The sequence below is a fragment of the Periplaneta americana genome, chromosome 14, assembly GCF_040183065.1.
Source record: "Periplaneta americana isolate PAMFEO1 chromosome 14, P.americana_PAMFEO1_priV1, whole genome shotgun sequence".
NCBI classification, from domain to species: Eukaryota; Metazoa; Arthropoda; class Insecta; order Blattodea; family Blattidae; genus Periplaneta; species Periplaneta americana.
Window position 1 is genome coordinate 142,280,452 of NC_091130.1, and position 16,853 is coordinate 142,297,304.

General features: G+C 36.1%; 2 protein-coding genes across 2 annotated transcripts in view; one reads left to right on the forward strand and one right to left on the reverse strand.

Moving 5' to 3' along the window:
- LOC138713775 (gustatory receptor 5a for trehalose-like) overlaps nucleotides 1-11,223 on the forward strand; it is a 27,494-nt gene extending 16,271 nt beyond the window's left edge. The window contains exons 6-10 of the mRNA XM_069846186.1: nucleotides 250-450; nucleotides 2,792-2,946; nucleotides 6,432-6,594; nucleotides 8,743-8,832; nucleotides 10,021-11,223. Of these exons, the coding sequence (XP_069702287.1) occupies nucleotides 250-450; nucleotides 2,792-2,946; nucleotides 6,432-6,594; nucleotides 8,743-8,832; nucleotides 10,021-10,113 (702 nt within the window). The 3' untranslated portion in view covers nucleotides 10,114-11,223. The remainder of the gene's footprint in view (nucleotides 1-249; nucleotides 451-2,791; nucleotides 2,947-6,431; nucleotides 6,595-8,742; nucleotides 8,833-10,020) is intronic.
- A 3,620-nt stretch (nucleotides 11,224-14,843) lies between these two features.
- Nucleotides 14,844-16,853, reverse strand: part of LOC138713026 (gustatory receptor for sugar taste 64f-like) — a 49,667-nt gene continuing 47,657 nt past the window's right edge. The window contains exon 14 of the mRNA XM_069844708.1: nucleotides 14,844-14,975. Coding sequence (XP_069700809.1) covers nucleotides 14,865-14,975 — 111 coding nt within the window. The 3' untranslated portion in view covers nucleotides 14,844-14,864. The remainder of the gene's footprint in view (nucleotides 14,976-16,853) is intronic.

Here is a 16,853-nt window from a genome sequence, read left to right on the forward strand (position 1 = left end):
AAGAAATACAATAAAATTATATCAGGTAAAACACAGAAGAGTAAGTTAACTAGAAAGCCCAATTTATTTTGCTTTTCTTAAAGTGATAGCCTACTGTAAGATCTAATCGAAATTTTGCTATTAAAAAGAATTCTTTCAGTATGCAAAATAACAGAAATAAATCTGCAATGTAATTATTGTTATGCGCTTTTCTTTTGTTTAATCAATTCGAAGCAATTTATTTCAACTTTTTTTGTTTCTTCTTTCCAGAAATATTCTGTCTTATCCAACTTTTACATCTTTGATGGGATAATAGATTATAGAGTATGGATTGCACTTCCTGTAAATATACTTTCCAGATTTGGAATACTCATTTGGGTTGTCTCTGATATTTTTATAATTCTCGTCAGTATTGGCTTATCAGAGCGTTTCACGCAATTTAATTGGCGAGCTAAGGATGCCATGAGCAAGGTACGGTATGCTATTATAGATACATTTAAATTATCTTTATAGCTCTTAAGTCGCAACTAACAATCATATAACGTCAGAAATGTACTTTTCTAGAAGCACTGTAGATTAATAACTAGAATTTCGGTGGATAATTAAACATTGAAGTACATTTGAATTAAACTATATTAATTTTTTACACTTTCATTGACCGAGAAGCAATTTAGATTAAGTATGTTTTTTGTGTGTATTTTATCTGGATTTTCTAACCTTTACATACTGTAGAAAGGAATACTTAGATTAGTACAGTACGGTACCATTAACTGAATGACATTGCCAATGACTTAGCGACCAATACACAACAGAGATACAGCAGAGTAACAAATGACTGCGTCCGTGTACGTATCGGACAAAGTAAATAATGGCTCTGTTTTCTTTTTCAAAAACGTTAGATTAACAAAATGTATTTTTTTTTTCTAGGAAAACTTCGACAGATACAGAAAAACTTCATTTGAGTTTTTCCTTCTGATATTTATGCTCTACCACCAGTATTTTTTTGGCAGTATATATCGTTTACACCCTGTATAATGACACTAACATAATAAATAATAAAATTCAGATCTAAAAGACTAAGTCAGTCTTATTACAATCATGAAATTCTGAATTACGTTTTCCATAATCAGCATCCACAGTCATAAAATCGCAATCCTTCAGCTCATTTTCGTCCGAGTAACCGACAATATAATGACCAATAACATTACTTCTTTATTATTATTATTATTATTATTATTATTATTATTATTATAGGCATTGGGAAAGATATCTACCAGTACGTAAATCATAAAACTGCGAAATTTTGTAACACATGTACTACCGTACTAGAGATGAACAACGATCGAGAAAGCAAGAATAACAGCGCCCGGAAAGCAGATAACCCGCACGACAATGTTGTATACGTCGCGTTGTTGACGTAAAGACTGCTTGTGAGTGTTTCGAGACGTCGACATTGATCGCTCCCGAAGTCCCGAACGTCAAGCAGCCTTGAATCGCCACAGTTGTTTATACCTCACTGAACTTTTATCTATTTTGGCAACTTTTATACTCGTATATATATGAACAATCAAGTAGCCTATTTAAAACATCATCTCTACCTTTCAGTGTATAATAATCCGTTCCCCAGTCTTTATTTAATCACTAGGCCCTTATTAAAAGGCTAGGAATTTCTTTTCATATGTTTGAGATCAAGTGTGCAATCTCAAGTAAAAAGATATTAACGTTATGTTTTATGTTTCTTAGAAATGCAAATTTATTTGAGAATTGTTTTTTATACTTATATAACCAAAGGTTATATCACATAATAGAACCAGAACATTTTGATAACTGAGATACTGTTCTGTTTTGTCTCATTTAAACATTTATGTTATTTATTTCAATGATGTATGTCATTCAAAGTTACAAAATCTTTCCTCGCCGACCAAATGCTATTTCGAGAATGATGGGCGAGACTCGAAGCGCACGAGAATGACGAGACGAGACTCGAAAGACAAATGCAACGAACACAGCAAGCGAGAGCGGTAGTTAGTTTTGTTCATCTCTAATATCTACATTCAGTCATATTGACTGAGTTCATGAAATACCTATACCTGTCTTTGGACAGTTGATAATACAAACAACAATGTTATTTTAAATGTCAATTAGGCCTATACTATCTGAAATTATTTCATTTTGTAACATTTTATTATGAGTTCCAACATTTACTTTCCTACTATAGCTAGTCTGATTAGTATAATATGTTACTATAGTCCCGACACTGTTATTCCCGGCGTGACTCCTCCTCTTTGCTTACGTCATAGAAAGTGAAGGCTCTATAAAGTCTAGGTAGGTAGTATCGTTCGCCATTTTTGTTCTTTCGTTGCCGAGCTACCGGACGAAGGATCTATTTGCCATACCGTTAAACATTATCATATCGTAGCTCCTATGATAATAAATAAAACACGCTGTAATTCAGCAAATAATTGAGCGGCAAATAACATCCTCTTGTGCTTTATGCAAACGCCAACGAAAGAGCCAAAATGGCGGGCGATTATATTAAGTATTTATCGAGCCTTCTTTATCTTCATCAGCGAATCACAAGACGCACACGTTTAAATGTAGCCGACCTGCAATGTCAATTATACTATTTAAAATTATTTCATTTTGATGAGTTTCAACATTTATTTTCCTGCTATAGTCTGATTAGTGGGTAAAAGTAAGAATGGATAGTTGAAACAATGATGCAAGCAACTTAGAACACTTATCTTGTTTGTTAAATAAAAGCAAACATTGTGAAACAGTATGAAATACATATCAATAATTTATTTTTCAGAAAATGGTTCCAGCAGATTGGAAGAGTTTAAGAAACCACTTCAATCTGGTAACAGACCTTGTCAGGGCTGTCGATAGAGAAGTATCTGGCTTAATACTGCTCAGTTTTGTTAGAAACTTATGTCGTATTTGCCTTATGTTTTCTAAGATTGTGATGTAAGTAGATTTAAATACTATAATGACGTTCACGTAAGATTAGTTCCTAGAAAGCTAATATGGCCGTCGTTTTAATGTTGCCAACTGTTACTAGATACGAGGCTGGATCGGAAAGTAAAGCACAATAATTCTTTTCTGCGTTGGTTTTGCGGCTGGGATGTTGAATTTCACCGATATATAGTTTGAAGTTTTCACTATATTTGTTTTTTTGAAAGATGGGACATGACAGTTAAGCGGTCGAGCTTGGAACTACAGTGCTCTGTTGCCAATATAGACTACCATGCTGCCAGCTGATGGAAGCTAGCAATTAACGTTAAGATGGCTGACGTTGAAACATTCCTTGACAATTGACGCAAAGGTAAGAAAACAATACAAAAATCGGCAACGAATCAAACGCGAAACGTACCAATGCTAACATTGTGTGCACAATAAATGTCGCCAAGAGAGCTATTAAGCACTCGCCACGTGGGAATGGTAAGTTTGGCAACTCAACCGTTGTTACCATAGCAACAGGCCTATCACTCTATGTGACATTCTGTTGTTTTTGCGATCGCAACGCTCCTGTCATGTCCCATCTTTAAAAAAAAAAACAAGTATAGACACAATTTGTTTTGGATGTTCATCTCTAGCCAGAGAAGCGTGAACTACGCAACAATGATGACGCGCATGTTACTGTCGTCAACTTGTGAAGAGCAGCGAAGTGTTGTGCGATTTTTGTGGGCTAAAGGACATAACCCGAGTGAAATTCACAGGGACATGTGTGGCGTGTACGGGGAAAACTGTATGGACTGTAACATCTCCAGGTGGTGCACATTCTTCGCAGATGACCGTGAGAACCTTTGTGATTCGTCACGTTCCGGGCGGCCGGTAACAGCTGCAACCCAGCATAATGTCACAGGCACTGAGGCGGCAATTTTTAACGACCGGAGGATCCAACTGCGAACCTTATCTCAGCAATTTAACATCTCACACGATGCGGTGTACGATATCGTGCATGACACATTGAAATTTCATGAAGTTAGTGCCCGCTGGGTGCCTAAGAACCTGACAGACTATCACAAGGGCCAGCGAATGATGATATGCTTGGACCACTTAAGGCGTTACGCTGCAGAAGGGCATGACTTTCTGAAAGGAATTGTCACTGGTGATGAGTTCTTGGAGTACCAGTACACGCCCGAAACACAGCAGCCTCTATGGAGTGGAAACATGCTGTTTCCCCAGTAAAGAAAACATTCAAAGTGACGCAATCTGCTAAGAAAGTGCTTGTGACAGTGTTCTGGGATATGCATGGTGTTTTGTTGGTGGACTTTGCTAAACACGGGACCACTGTGAATGCTGCAGCCTACATTCAAACGTTAGTAAAGTTGCGTCGTGTCCTTCATGTAACATTAACATTAATGCTGCCGATGTCAAACTACTTCATGACAACGCTCGCCCCCATCCACCATACAGTTCAGACCTTGCACGTCGGACTTCAATATGTTTAGTCCCATGAAGAAATTCCCGACCTGTCATCGCTTTGCGACCAATGCAGAAGTGCAATCAACTGTCCGCACATGGCTATACTCCAACCGAACAGATTTCTATGAACAGGGTATACTGAAACTGGTACCACGATGGGAGAAATGTGTTGAAAAACTTGGCGCCTATGAAGAAAAGTAGCTAAAACATGCGAGTTTATTTGTGTATTTTTGTTTTTGTTTACCTATTGAACGTTTTGTTAAAAAAAATATTGTGCGTTACTCTCCGATCCACCCTCGTATTACCAAAGAAGATAAAATTACAAAAAATTACATTTTTTATTATTTATATTACTGATAATAATAATAATAATAATAATAATAATAAATTTATTTATGGTAGATCTAACGTTAAACTCTATTTTGTCTGGTAACATTAAATTCATTGTTAAAATATTAGTAAAACACAATAAAATATATGGCAGGAAATTGAGTACAGGTTGGGCGTGTCGCGCCACTAATGGTGCGCATATCGAGGTGGGGTAACATGTGTAAAACAATTTTGGTTTGCTGTCCATGTACGAAAAAATAACATGTGTGCAAAAATGTTCTTAGTTGATGTCATGTAGAAAAAATTACACGTGTAAAATTTTTTTCAGTTGCTGTCCATGCAGAAAAAAAAAATAACCTAGGCTATGTAAAAAATATTTGCGTTGCTATCCATGTAGAAACAATCCACAAATAAATACAGTATGTCCAAGGGGAGACTCGGCTATTTCCGCAATATTAAGAAGTAAATCTATCATAATTTTTATGAAAATGTTTATTGAAAAATATTATCAATGCATGTAGACATGGAGAAAACCTTTCATTACCAAATGAGATAAAGAGACCTATTAAAATGCAAATATATTTAGTTGTACATACATTACAGTTGAAAAAGAACAACTCGGGTAATTCCGCAACAGTGCGGATAAAACCGCAATAGGGTTTCGCTAATTCCGCAGTAGTAAATAATTATGAAATACATTATGAAAGTAACATAAAAGGAACAATTTACATATACTAATGCTCACTTTCTTCACAGCTGTGTAGCAAAACACGAAAAACGGCCAACTTTCGATGTTTCACTGTATTGCCGACAGAGGTGTCGACCAATATCCTTGATTTTTTCTATAACACTGCAGAAGACTTGCCTCTTGTTGACAGCCTCTCTAAACTTACGTTCACGCTATGGTAAAGCCGCAGTAAAATCATATATGCACTATTGCGGAATTACCCGTACTGCGGAATTTTTTTTAGGTTATTTTACGACGCTTTATCAACCTCTCAGGTTATTTAGCGTCTGAATGAGATGAAGGTGATAATGCCGGAATTAGCTGAGTTTCCCCTAAATGTTTTGTTCTAGGTTTAAGCCAGACACACTGCATCTGTATTAACACAATGAAGTTATTTATTTATTTTAAGTAACTTATAGTTATTCAGTGATCAAATTTCCCTAAAAAATATAAAGGAATGTGTCTTCTGGGGTGGTTCATGCAATAATTTTAAAAAGTACCCTTAATTTTAGCTTAAAATCCTGGAAATTCTACAATAATCTCCTGAATTTCTTTTATTTTCAATTTGAAAACCTGGCAATCCTATTCTAGTACTAGTTAATGTAAACATTAATTTTCCGATACAAGAAAGTTTTGTTAAGATGTACACTGTATTGGTACTAACACAATGAAGTTATTTATTTATTTCATTTAATTGTATTTATTTATTTATTTATTTTAGATAACTTAATAGCTCTTCAGTGATAAAATTTCCCTCAAAAATCTAAAAGAAGGTGTCTTCTTAGTTGGTTCATGCAATACTTTTCAAAAGTACCCTCAGTTTTATCTTAAAATTCTACAATAATCTCCGGAATTTCCTTTATTTTCAATTTGAAAACCTATTCTAGTACTGGTTAATACAAACATTAATTTTCAGATACAAGAAAGTTTTGTTAACATGTCAATATTAATAAAAGTTATGTTTCAGATTATGTTGTAATGCAATGGAAAAGTTATACTACTGCAGTACAATTTTTTTGCTGATGGTGGGCACCTTCTTGATCACAAAGAGTGCGGCCAGAATCTATGAGGAGAGTCGAGCATCTCTCTCCGACTTTTACAGTTGCCCAACTGAAAACTACTGTCGTGAGGTAATTACGATAATGTCATTTTATTAACGGTAAAACCATTGCCGTTACGAATGTATTAAAAAATTAGCACACAACGCTGGAATAATGTATAATTGCGTGAATCAGAACTTAATTTTACCCACGTTGAATCTTTCGTACACTACTTTTAACACTTGAAAATAAATAATTGATTAAATGGTGATCTCACTCGTGTTAATTATGTAAGCATGTGCGGCTTACAACTGTGAGCAGTAGGCCTACTAGCAGTAGGCTCTGAGGATGGTGTGAAGAAGCACCGAAACAGCTGTAAGCCGCACATGCTTACACAATTAACACGAACAAGATCGCCATTTAATCAATTATTTAATTTTACCATTGACTAACTTTCTAACTCTTTACTGTGTTAATATGAGGGCATTACTTGACTACCTTTTGTTTCCTTTGTATGGTATTAGTATGTCGTCTACGTATCTGCGCCAATAAATGATTGTGTTTGTGTGTTTATTGTTGTCCTTGTTTAGAATGTGTGTCTGTTCTATCTTGTGTATGAAAATTTCGGTTAGGATGCTGGAGAGATGTGATCCCATGGGTAGCCTTCAGTTTTAATTTTACCTAAAAGTATCTTTTATTTTTTTCATAAACAGTATTTAAAATGGGTATATGAATTAATCCAGAACAATGGAAGGAGTCCATAATCGTACCTATTTTTAAGAAGGGGTTCAAGACTAACTGTAGTAACTTTCGAGGAATATCACTTTTGTTGACGTCGTATAAAATTTTGTCGAATATCCTCTTGAGAAGATTAACTCCATTTATGTATATGAAATTATTGGGGATCATCAGTGTGGTTTTAGGCGTAATAGATCGAATATTGATCAGATTTTTTGTATTCGACAGATATTGGAGAAAAAATGGGAGTATAAGGGTACAGTACATCAGTTATTCATAGATTTCAAAAAGGCGTACGACTCGGTTAAAGAGAACTTTTATATAATATTCTTATTGAATTTGGTATTCCCAAGAAACTAGTTCGATTAATTAAAATGTATCTTAGTGAAACTTACAGCAGAGTCCGTATAGGCCAGTTTATATCTGATGCTTTTCCAATTCACTGTGGGCTAAAGCAGGGAGATGCATTATCACCTCTACTTTTTAACTTCGCTCTTGAATATGCCATTAGGAAAGTTAAGGGTAACACAGAGGGTTTGGAATTGAACGAGTTACATCAGCTTCTTGTCTATGCGGATGACGTGAATATGTTAGCAGAAAATTCACAAACGATTAGGGAAAACACGGAAATTCTACTTGTAGCAAGTAAAGCGATAGGGTTGGAAGTAAATTCCGAAAAGACAAAGTATATGATTATGTCTCGTGACCAGAATATTGTACGAAATGAAACTATAAAAATTGGAGACATCCTTCGAAGAGGTGGAAAAATTCAATATCTTGGAGCAACAGTAACAAATATAAATGACACTCGGGAGAAAATTAAACGCAGAATAAATATGGGAAATGCCTGTTATTATTCGGTTGAGAAGCTTTTGTCATCTAGTCTGCTGTCAAAAAATCTGAAAGTTACAATTTATAAACAGTTATATTACCGGTTGTTCTGTATGGTTGTGAAACTTGTACTCTCACTTTGAGAGAGGAACAGAGATTAAGGTGATTAGGAAAATATTTGGGGCTAAGAGGGATGAAGTTACAGGAGAATGGAGAAAGTTACACAACGCAGAGCTGCACGCATTGTATTCTTCGCCTGACATAATTAGGAACATTAAATCCAGACGTTTGAGATGGGCAGGGCATGTAGCACGTATGGGCGAATCCAGAAATGCATATAGAGTGTTAGTTGGGAGGCCGGCGGGAAAAAGACCTTTGGGGAGGCCGAGACGTAGATGGGAAGATAATATTAAAATGGATTTGAGGGAGGTGGGATATGATGGTAGAGACTGGATTAATCTTGCTCAGGATAGGGACCGATGGCGGGCTTATGTGGTGGCGGCAATGAACCTCCGGGTTCCTTAAAAGCCAGTAATTAAGTAAGTATATGAATTAATACGAATTCTGAATATGAATATGATTATTTCACTGCAGAATAGGTTTAGAATCAAGATCGTTTCCAGTTAAGTATAGTCACAATAAATTTTCGTCATATTTTGCTATCCACAGATGGAACAACTACAGACCCAGATCTCAACAGATGAAGTAGCTCTCACAGGTCTGCGTATATTCTCTGTTACAAGGAGCTTCATGCTGATGGTGAGAACATTGTTTTGTATTCGCTTTTGCTTATGGAATTACCTACAATATGTGCAATTTATTATTCTCTCTCTCCCTTCCCCTCTACGTCTCAAAGTAGTGAATGATTTTTAACACCCTGTATAGTACCTACTTAAAAATTTGTAGACTAATAATAATAATATAAAATTTAACATAAATGTATGTGTGACAATAATAATGATCATGATAACATTTCCATCCATTTATATTTACAAATGCCTAATTTTCTTGAAAGAGAATGAGAATAAATACAACAAGAATTTAGGTTATCATAATTATAATATACGAAATGCACATCTATTCTCAATAAAAAATCATAGACTTGTGAAATATGAAAAACCGCCTGCCTACACTGGCATTGTTTTTTTTAATAAATTACCACTGCAGATACAATCTTTACCTTATGCAAAGTTTAAAGTGAAAGTTAAACAGATTTTAACTGTTGTTGTTGTTTTCTAATGCCAGGCGTTTGACGTTAAAGTCATTTGACCTCTTCACTCCAATATTTTTCAAAGGTATTATCATGGTCAGCCACTGAAGCACAGATTTTGAGGTATTCCGAAACCATTTCTTGGTTTTAGTTGCACAATGGGCAGATAGGGGACTGATATATTCCAATTCTATGCAGATGTTTGGCTAAACAATCATGGCCTGTTGCCAATCTAAATGCAGCTACAGACGATTTTCGTGGTAAATCGGGAATTAACTGTGGATTTTGATGTAGAGAGTTCCATTTTTTCCCTTGAGATTGTGTTATCAAGTTTTGTTTGTTGAAGTCTAAGTATGTAGATTTAATAAATCTCTTCACAGAGTAATACGTAGATTTAGTAACAGGTCTGTAAGTAGCAGTGCTGCCCTTCTTTGCTAAAGCATCCGCATTCTCGTTTCCCACGATTCCACAATGGGATGGTATCCATTGGAATACAATTCTTTTATTGAGTGATATTAATTGAGAGAGCAACAGATTTTAACTGCTCAAACTTTTTATTCAGTAAAAGAATTCTTAAATCACAAGTTATGATATATGCAATACTACTTGATTATATTATTTATTTTAAATGTATTTTAACTTGTAGTGTTTTTAAGTTTATTGTGTTTTTTATTTATTATGTAATTGACGTGTACATCCATGTATAGAATAAATAATCAATCAACCTTTTTTTACAGATTGCGGGCTTTGTTTTCACGTGTATAGTGATACTGCTGCAGTTCCACGTTTCTCTCAGTATTAATGATGAAAACGACTGCAGTGCGTTATAAGAGAAGCAAATAAAAGTTGTAAATTTGTGAACATAACTTTTTTTTTGTTAACTCTATAGCACCTATTAGTGTTTTATGGTTGTGCTAACAGGTGGAGTTACTTGTCAACAATGTGACGCTGAAACGTCTTGTATTCAGGAAAACTTTTTTAATATTTATTTTTATAACTTATAGCTGTTTGTAACATATGTATACATATGTATACAAGGATATTTTTTCAGTGTTATACTTGTTTCACATCTAAAAAAACTTATATTCAAAGTCAATAAAATTCTTCTTTTATTGTTTGGTTCACTGTACGAAGACAAGTTTGAACCTCATAAGTGACACCAATAAGACTTCACTTATGACGCAACCAAGCCAGGAGGTAATGTTGTACGGTGGCCAGTTTCTTTCCCCCTCCATTGCATACATCGTTGACTAGTTATAGATCTCGCAAGCACGGAATACCGACGGAAGGAATGCGAATCAAACACTGCGATAAGGAAGAGCGGGCGACAGGAAAGGTCACGAGATAACTTGAATGATATTCAAGAGTACAGTTGGAAGAGAAATGACATCGATAGAATCAGTCTTACGTTGTGATTGTTACATTATGACTTTAGTTTGTTCTATTGCATGTGAATACGTGTCTTGTATCGCACGGTATTATTATTATTTCATTCATAAACATATGTTGCGCGTTTAATTAGCTTCGAATTTTTCTCTTGCTACGTTCTTTATTTCTACAGCAATGTCCTCATTTGTTCATCTCCTTGGAAGAGACAGTACTTCCATCGGCTCACACCTCTCCCCGCTCGGCGTGCCTACATACATACGTCAAAACAGACAGCAACGCCACCATTGCTTTTCGGTAATCCTTCCTTGCGCGAGCTATACATATTACACTAATCAGACTTCAGATGCATACAAACAATTGTTCTTCCTTTGACACATAACATCAAGTGAAATGTACTGCCTGATAATAGATGTACATATCAGCCAGAATCTCAGGCATATAAATGCGAATGTGAGAAAGAATAATTACAATTATTTTGTAAAGTGTGTTTAATTATAATGTCTGTATTTGTAAATATGATTAAATTAATAAAATTGAAAACATTGGTACCGTAATTTTTTTAAGCCGTACTTCTGAGTTGTCTACATGCCGTGATTTCTCCGAACAGTACTAGTCCTCAGAGGTGTTGCTGGTTCAGACCCCACCAAGGGCTATATAACTGTTAGCAAGGTTTCTTCCGGGAGAAGTAAAACTGGAAGGCCCATGATAAAGATTTACAACATGTAAAAGAATTTTGTACCTGATAGAGGTATAAATTATTACTTAGGAATATGCGATGAATTATCTTTTACACTCTGATGTTGGCTAGTGAGCGAGCTATGTGTTACGTCACAAGAAAGAAATTTAATCACAAACGTGCATAGGAGGAAAAGAGGGAAGAGAAAGAATGAAAATAATATCTATGCTCGTAGCTGAGGGACACTCATGTCAAGAAAATATAAGTCATCATGACATTGTTTAGTCAACAGACGTAGTAGTTAGAAACGGGACGTGTGGAAGAATATACTGTATGTTTTAAGAAGGAGTGTACCGCGACATGATATGAAGTGTTAAGGCCCATTCGCGATGAAAATTAAACATAACCGTAACATAAACACAGAAGTTTGCGGCCAGGCTACCAAATGGGATCATTCACAATGATTCACATAAACATTGACATAAAAATTGCCGTTAGACGTTAACATGAAAGTTTGCAAACTCCAAACTTTCATGCTTATGCTTACGTGATTTGCAAACAGTACACAGTCGTGGAGCGCTGAAGTATACGACAGAATATGAGGAAATGGCGTCGTTGTTATGTTTCCATGGTTACCAAGTATGTTTGCTGTTATATTTATGTTCCCATCATGAATGATGGTATGACTTCTTGATTTTACCGTGACGTTTATATTCTTAAGTTAACGCTTACATTATGTTTAATTTTGATTGTGAATGAGCCTTTAAGTGTTATGACTGTGCGGCCTGACCTGTGCGACCCAGCCTACAGTAATGATGAGTAACTCGCTCTTAGTCTATCTACTTAGTTTTTGCAAGGGCTAAAATCCCTGAATCAAGCTGTACATTATCTATATGTGTCTAAAATGTTTGTCAACACATAACGATAAAGTATAAAAATATATCTAATAGCATGAGTGTCCAAACGCGTATAGAACAAGGAGATATTGCACGTCAAGCATGCTCTGTTAAGATCAATAACTTTCATATAACATACGAAAAACGACCTTAAAGAATATGCGCTGCGGGTTGCTAATGCCAGGGGTTACCTCGTACGAGTTACAATTGCACATCTATGTGTACAGGTCTCTCAAGCAGGGATTACCGATGGCAGAAATGCAAACGAAACAATTCGATAAGGAAGAGCAGGCTATAGGAAAGGTCACGAGATAACTTTAATGATATCACGAGTACAGTCGGAAGAGAAACGACATCGATAGAATCAGTCTTCCGTTACGATAGTTACATTACGGTTTTAGTTTCAGTTCCACTGCATGTGAATACGCGTTTTATTCCAAGTGCGCTTATTTTAGTATGTAGTGATGGAGCGTTCCCCTCGCAGAGTATCATTATTTTATTCGTAAACGTATTTTTTTTATCCGTGGTGCTACAGCCCGTGAAGGGCCTAGACCGACCAGCCGGCTGTTGGCCTCACGCCCACATGCCGAAGTAGAGGTGGACGATCATCCAACCAGAATGGAGGTATCGTGTGCTTAGCACGATGATCCCCTCAGCCGTTATAGCTTGCATTTGCAATCGGATTTCACTACCTATCGTAGCTCCCCAAGTACATCACAATGCTGGGTGGGCACCGGTCCCATACACTGGGCGAAATTTCATGAGAAAATTTCTTCCTCCATGAGGACTCTAACCAGTGCGCATTCCGTAACGCGAGTCCTAGGCAAGATGCCTCAGACCACGATGTCACGATGCGGGACTCGTAAACATAATGTTGCGCCTTTAATTCGCTTCGGATTTTTCTCTTGCTACGCTCTTCATTTCCACAGGCGATGTCCCCATCTGTTGATCTTCTTGGGAGAGGCAGTACTTCCATCGACCCGCATCTCTCGCCCCCTCGGCGTGCCTATATACACACGTGAAAACAGACAGTAACGCCACCACTGTTTTTCGAATCGTTCCTTGCACGAGCTATATGTAGCTATCTAAAATGTTTGTCAACACATAACGATAAAATATAAACACGTATGTAATAGCCTATCTGTAAAGAACATTAAAGGTAAGCGTTCACTACATCGTATCGCACGCATCGGACGAATCGCACGGATCAGAAAAAGACTATCTTTGTTGTAATTGTTATGTAACCGCGTTCACTACATCGTATCGGACGCATCGCTTCTTGGCAAATCCGTCCACGTTTCTCGGATGGGCAACTTTTCCGATGCGTGCGATCATGGCCTTCTTTAATAAATGAATTTTAATTGGTCAACTGTTACTATTATGTTGTGCCATGTTCAGTGTCGCGCCAAAATGGCAGACGGAAAACTTATTTCGCTTGTAGAAAATTGCGAAGAATTATATAATTTGAAGCGTTCCCATTACAGTAATCACACAGTCTACTATATACAGTCACGAAGCTTGAGTTTTGAGGGTGCTAGAAACAATAGACTGTGACGGTACTATTTTGCATTGCCTGTAATGAGGCGATTTTAGCGATCCTAGTGGTGAGCAACTATCTAATGTTTGCATATTTACAACGTATTGAGCTTCGCGACTGTATATACTAGACTGTGGTAATCAAGTCGTTTTTTGCATATATATTATGTAACCAATATTTCTTTCGTGTCTTCCTCTTCAATTAAGACGCATGAAGCAATTACAAATTCTTATTCGCTAACAGACGTAATTAATAGACCTAACCTAAACTCCTCTGCTTTCAGTAATGTCAATATCGTACGACGTCATGTTTTAAACAGCTGATAGGGGAATCCGATGAGGCGATGAGGTACAGTGAACGCACTGCACTTAAAATATCCGTTGTGTGCGATTCGTACGAGGAGTGCGATACGATGTAGTGAACGCTTACCTTAATAAGATAGTAGATCTACATATACGATAAAAATTTGTAGGACTTAAGACTTTCACGGCATTGGATATGGAATATTTCTCGGGTGAGTTGGACTGTTGATTCCAAGGTTTCGATGACTAGCTCTGCCATCTTCTTCAGGGATTGAAGTGCTTGGAATCAACAATCCAACTCACCCGGCTGAAAATCCGAAAAGAATTATTATTCCATGGTAAACTTTATTTTCACCAAGAAATGGATTCGGAACCCTCAAAATCTGTGTTTCAGTGGCTGACAATGATAATATCTTTGAAAAACATTGGAGTGCAAAAGGTCAAATGATTTTACTGTCAAACGCCTGGCATTAGAAAACAACAACAACAACAACTTTATTTTCATTACATTTATTTAGTCACAAAAAGAATGCAGTCATATTAAATCATCTTTATTTTAAAACATTTACAAGCAACTGATCCTCTTGCTTTCCTCTTCACCATGTTCCTCTAAATTCCTACCTAGGAGTGGCAAGGAATACTAGTACTTTCATTTGTTGGAGAACTCCAATAGTTGGTGAATATTGGTATTATGATTCTGTATATATATCTCTCTCCATTTGAGACGAAGCTTGTCAGTTATACTTTATCATATACTGACCACACTTCAAAATTAATTCTTTCAGAGACAATATCGTCTGGCAACACTGTGTGCAGCTGAATCCCGTTCATCTGCATGTATGCCACTGAACTGTACTAGTATAAGTTCGTATGTAACAATCGTTCCCGCTACCTGGAATGGAAATCAAGAGCAGTTCATTAAAATGAAATTAAAAGTTTAAAGTACATAAATCAACCACAAGCAATGTTAACTCACAAAACTTAAACAAAGTTAAAGAACACTAGGACTGAGTTTTGAAGTTATATGAATTTTAATCGGATTTCTTTTATTTTTTAACACTTTGTTAGATGCATTGTGAATAGATCTCGGATTTTAGGTTAAATGTCAATTTTTTTTTTTCTGAAGGGATAAATTAAAACTAGTTAAATATCTTCACATTTTATATAAAATATGAACGTAACTGGTTTTATGGTGTCTAAAAATGTCTATTTGCCCATTGAGACCTATTTTTTAAGTTTTAGAGCCTAAAATTGCCTATTTCTATTTGTTACGTATATATTCTTTTTAATTTTCGTACAACAGTGAAAGAGAAAGTTTTGAATGTCACAGGATGGGTTTGTTTCAATTATCCTGTAATAGTTTGGTTATAGGATATGGAGGGTAGCTGCGAATATATTGAATAAGCAGTCGTGGACAGCCGATAAGGGGTGGTCCTCCAGCTTGGGGGTTGGGCGAAGGGCTAACAACCCATCACCGTAAAAAACAGCTTGTTACGAATCCCTACATTAAGCCTCGGGGAGGCCGAGATGTAAATGGGAGGATAATATTGAAATGGATTTGAGGGAGGTGGGGTATGATGATAGAGACTGGATTAATCTTACACAGGATAGGGACCGCTGGCGGGCTTATGTGAGGGCGGCAATGAACCTTCGGGTTCCTTAAAAGCCATTTGTAAGTAAGTTGTAAGTATAGGAATAAGGAAATTCCTGGAAGGTGTCTGGTTTCGTTGAATATTACAGCAGACAGTAGGAATGTGATGAAACGGGAGGATGTAGTTCTCCTTAAGGAAATCAGAATGGCAAATATTGCTAGATTTAAATATGTATCCATTGCTTCCATATCACTGGGAAGAATTTTTTTCACTTATAAAGTGGTTCTGTCTAGGAAAAGGCAAAGTTTCACAATAGAAAATTAAAGAAAAATCTTGTTAGGGGAGAGTCGGGTAGTATCGGACATCGGGTAATATTGGACAGTGAGTTTCTTTCATCTACCACACGATGATAGTACCTGACTGACATGGTTACGTTTCTGTGATGTCGCATAGAGAAACGTAACCACGTCATTCAGGTACTACCATATGGTGGCAGATGAAAGAAACGCACTGTCCGATACTACCCGAATCTCCCCTATGTATTGCAATGCCAATTATGAATAATGTGTTAATTGTAAATTCATTGGTTATATTAATTTAATTTTAATATGAGCACTTATGTATTAGCAGCCTTAGAGCAATTAGGCAGATGAATTCATTAAAAATTACGTACCAGTATTCATAATTTAAAACTTAACAAAATTAAAGTTTCTAACAGCAATAATTTTTTACTGTTTTTGTCACAGTATACCGTTAATGCTTAATACTCATTAATTAATTGTGTTTTTATAATATTGTAGTTTGTCTGAATAGAAATTACAATTTAGCTGCATAAAGTAGTATTTTTAGCTGCTCGAAAATATATGTTTAGGTACCTAAATCTATGTTTTTGTGCCTATTGATAAATTCAGGGCCTATTTTAAGTGCCTAAAAACCTGAGGTCCAATTATGAATAAGGCATGAGCAAATTTTCAGCTCAATGGGACTGGGACTGCTAGTTTCGAAGCTTTTTTTTAGTTACACAAATTAGTGACATGATAAAAATGTCTCAGGACCATTACATTTAAATACAGCAAATTCATATTTTTTATAATAATATAATATGGGTAATATTTTTATTTTAAGAATTCGTGATATCTACTGTAGGTTAGTTTGGACACTATACAGTTTTGAAAATC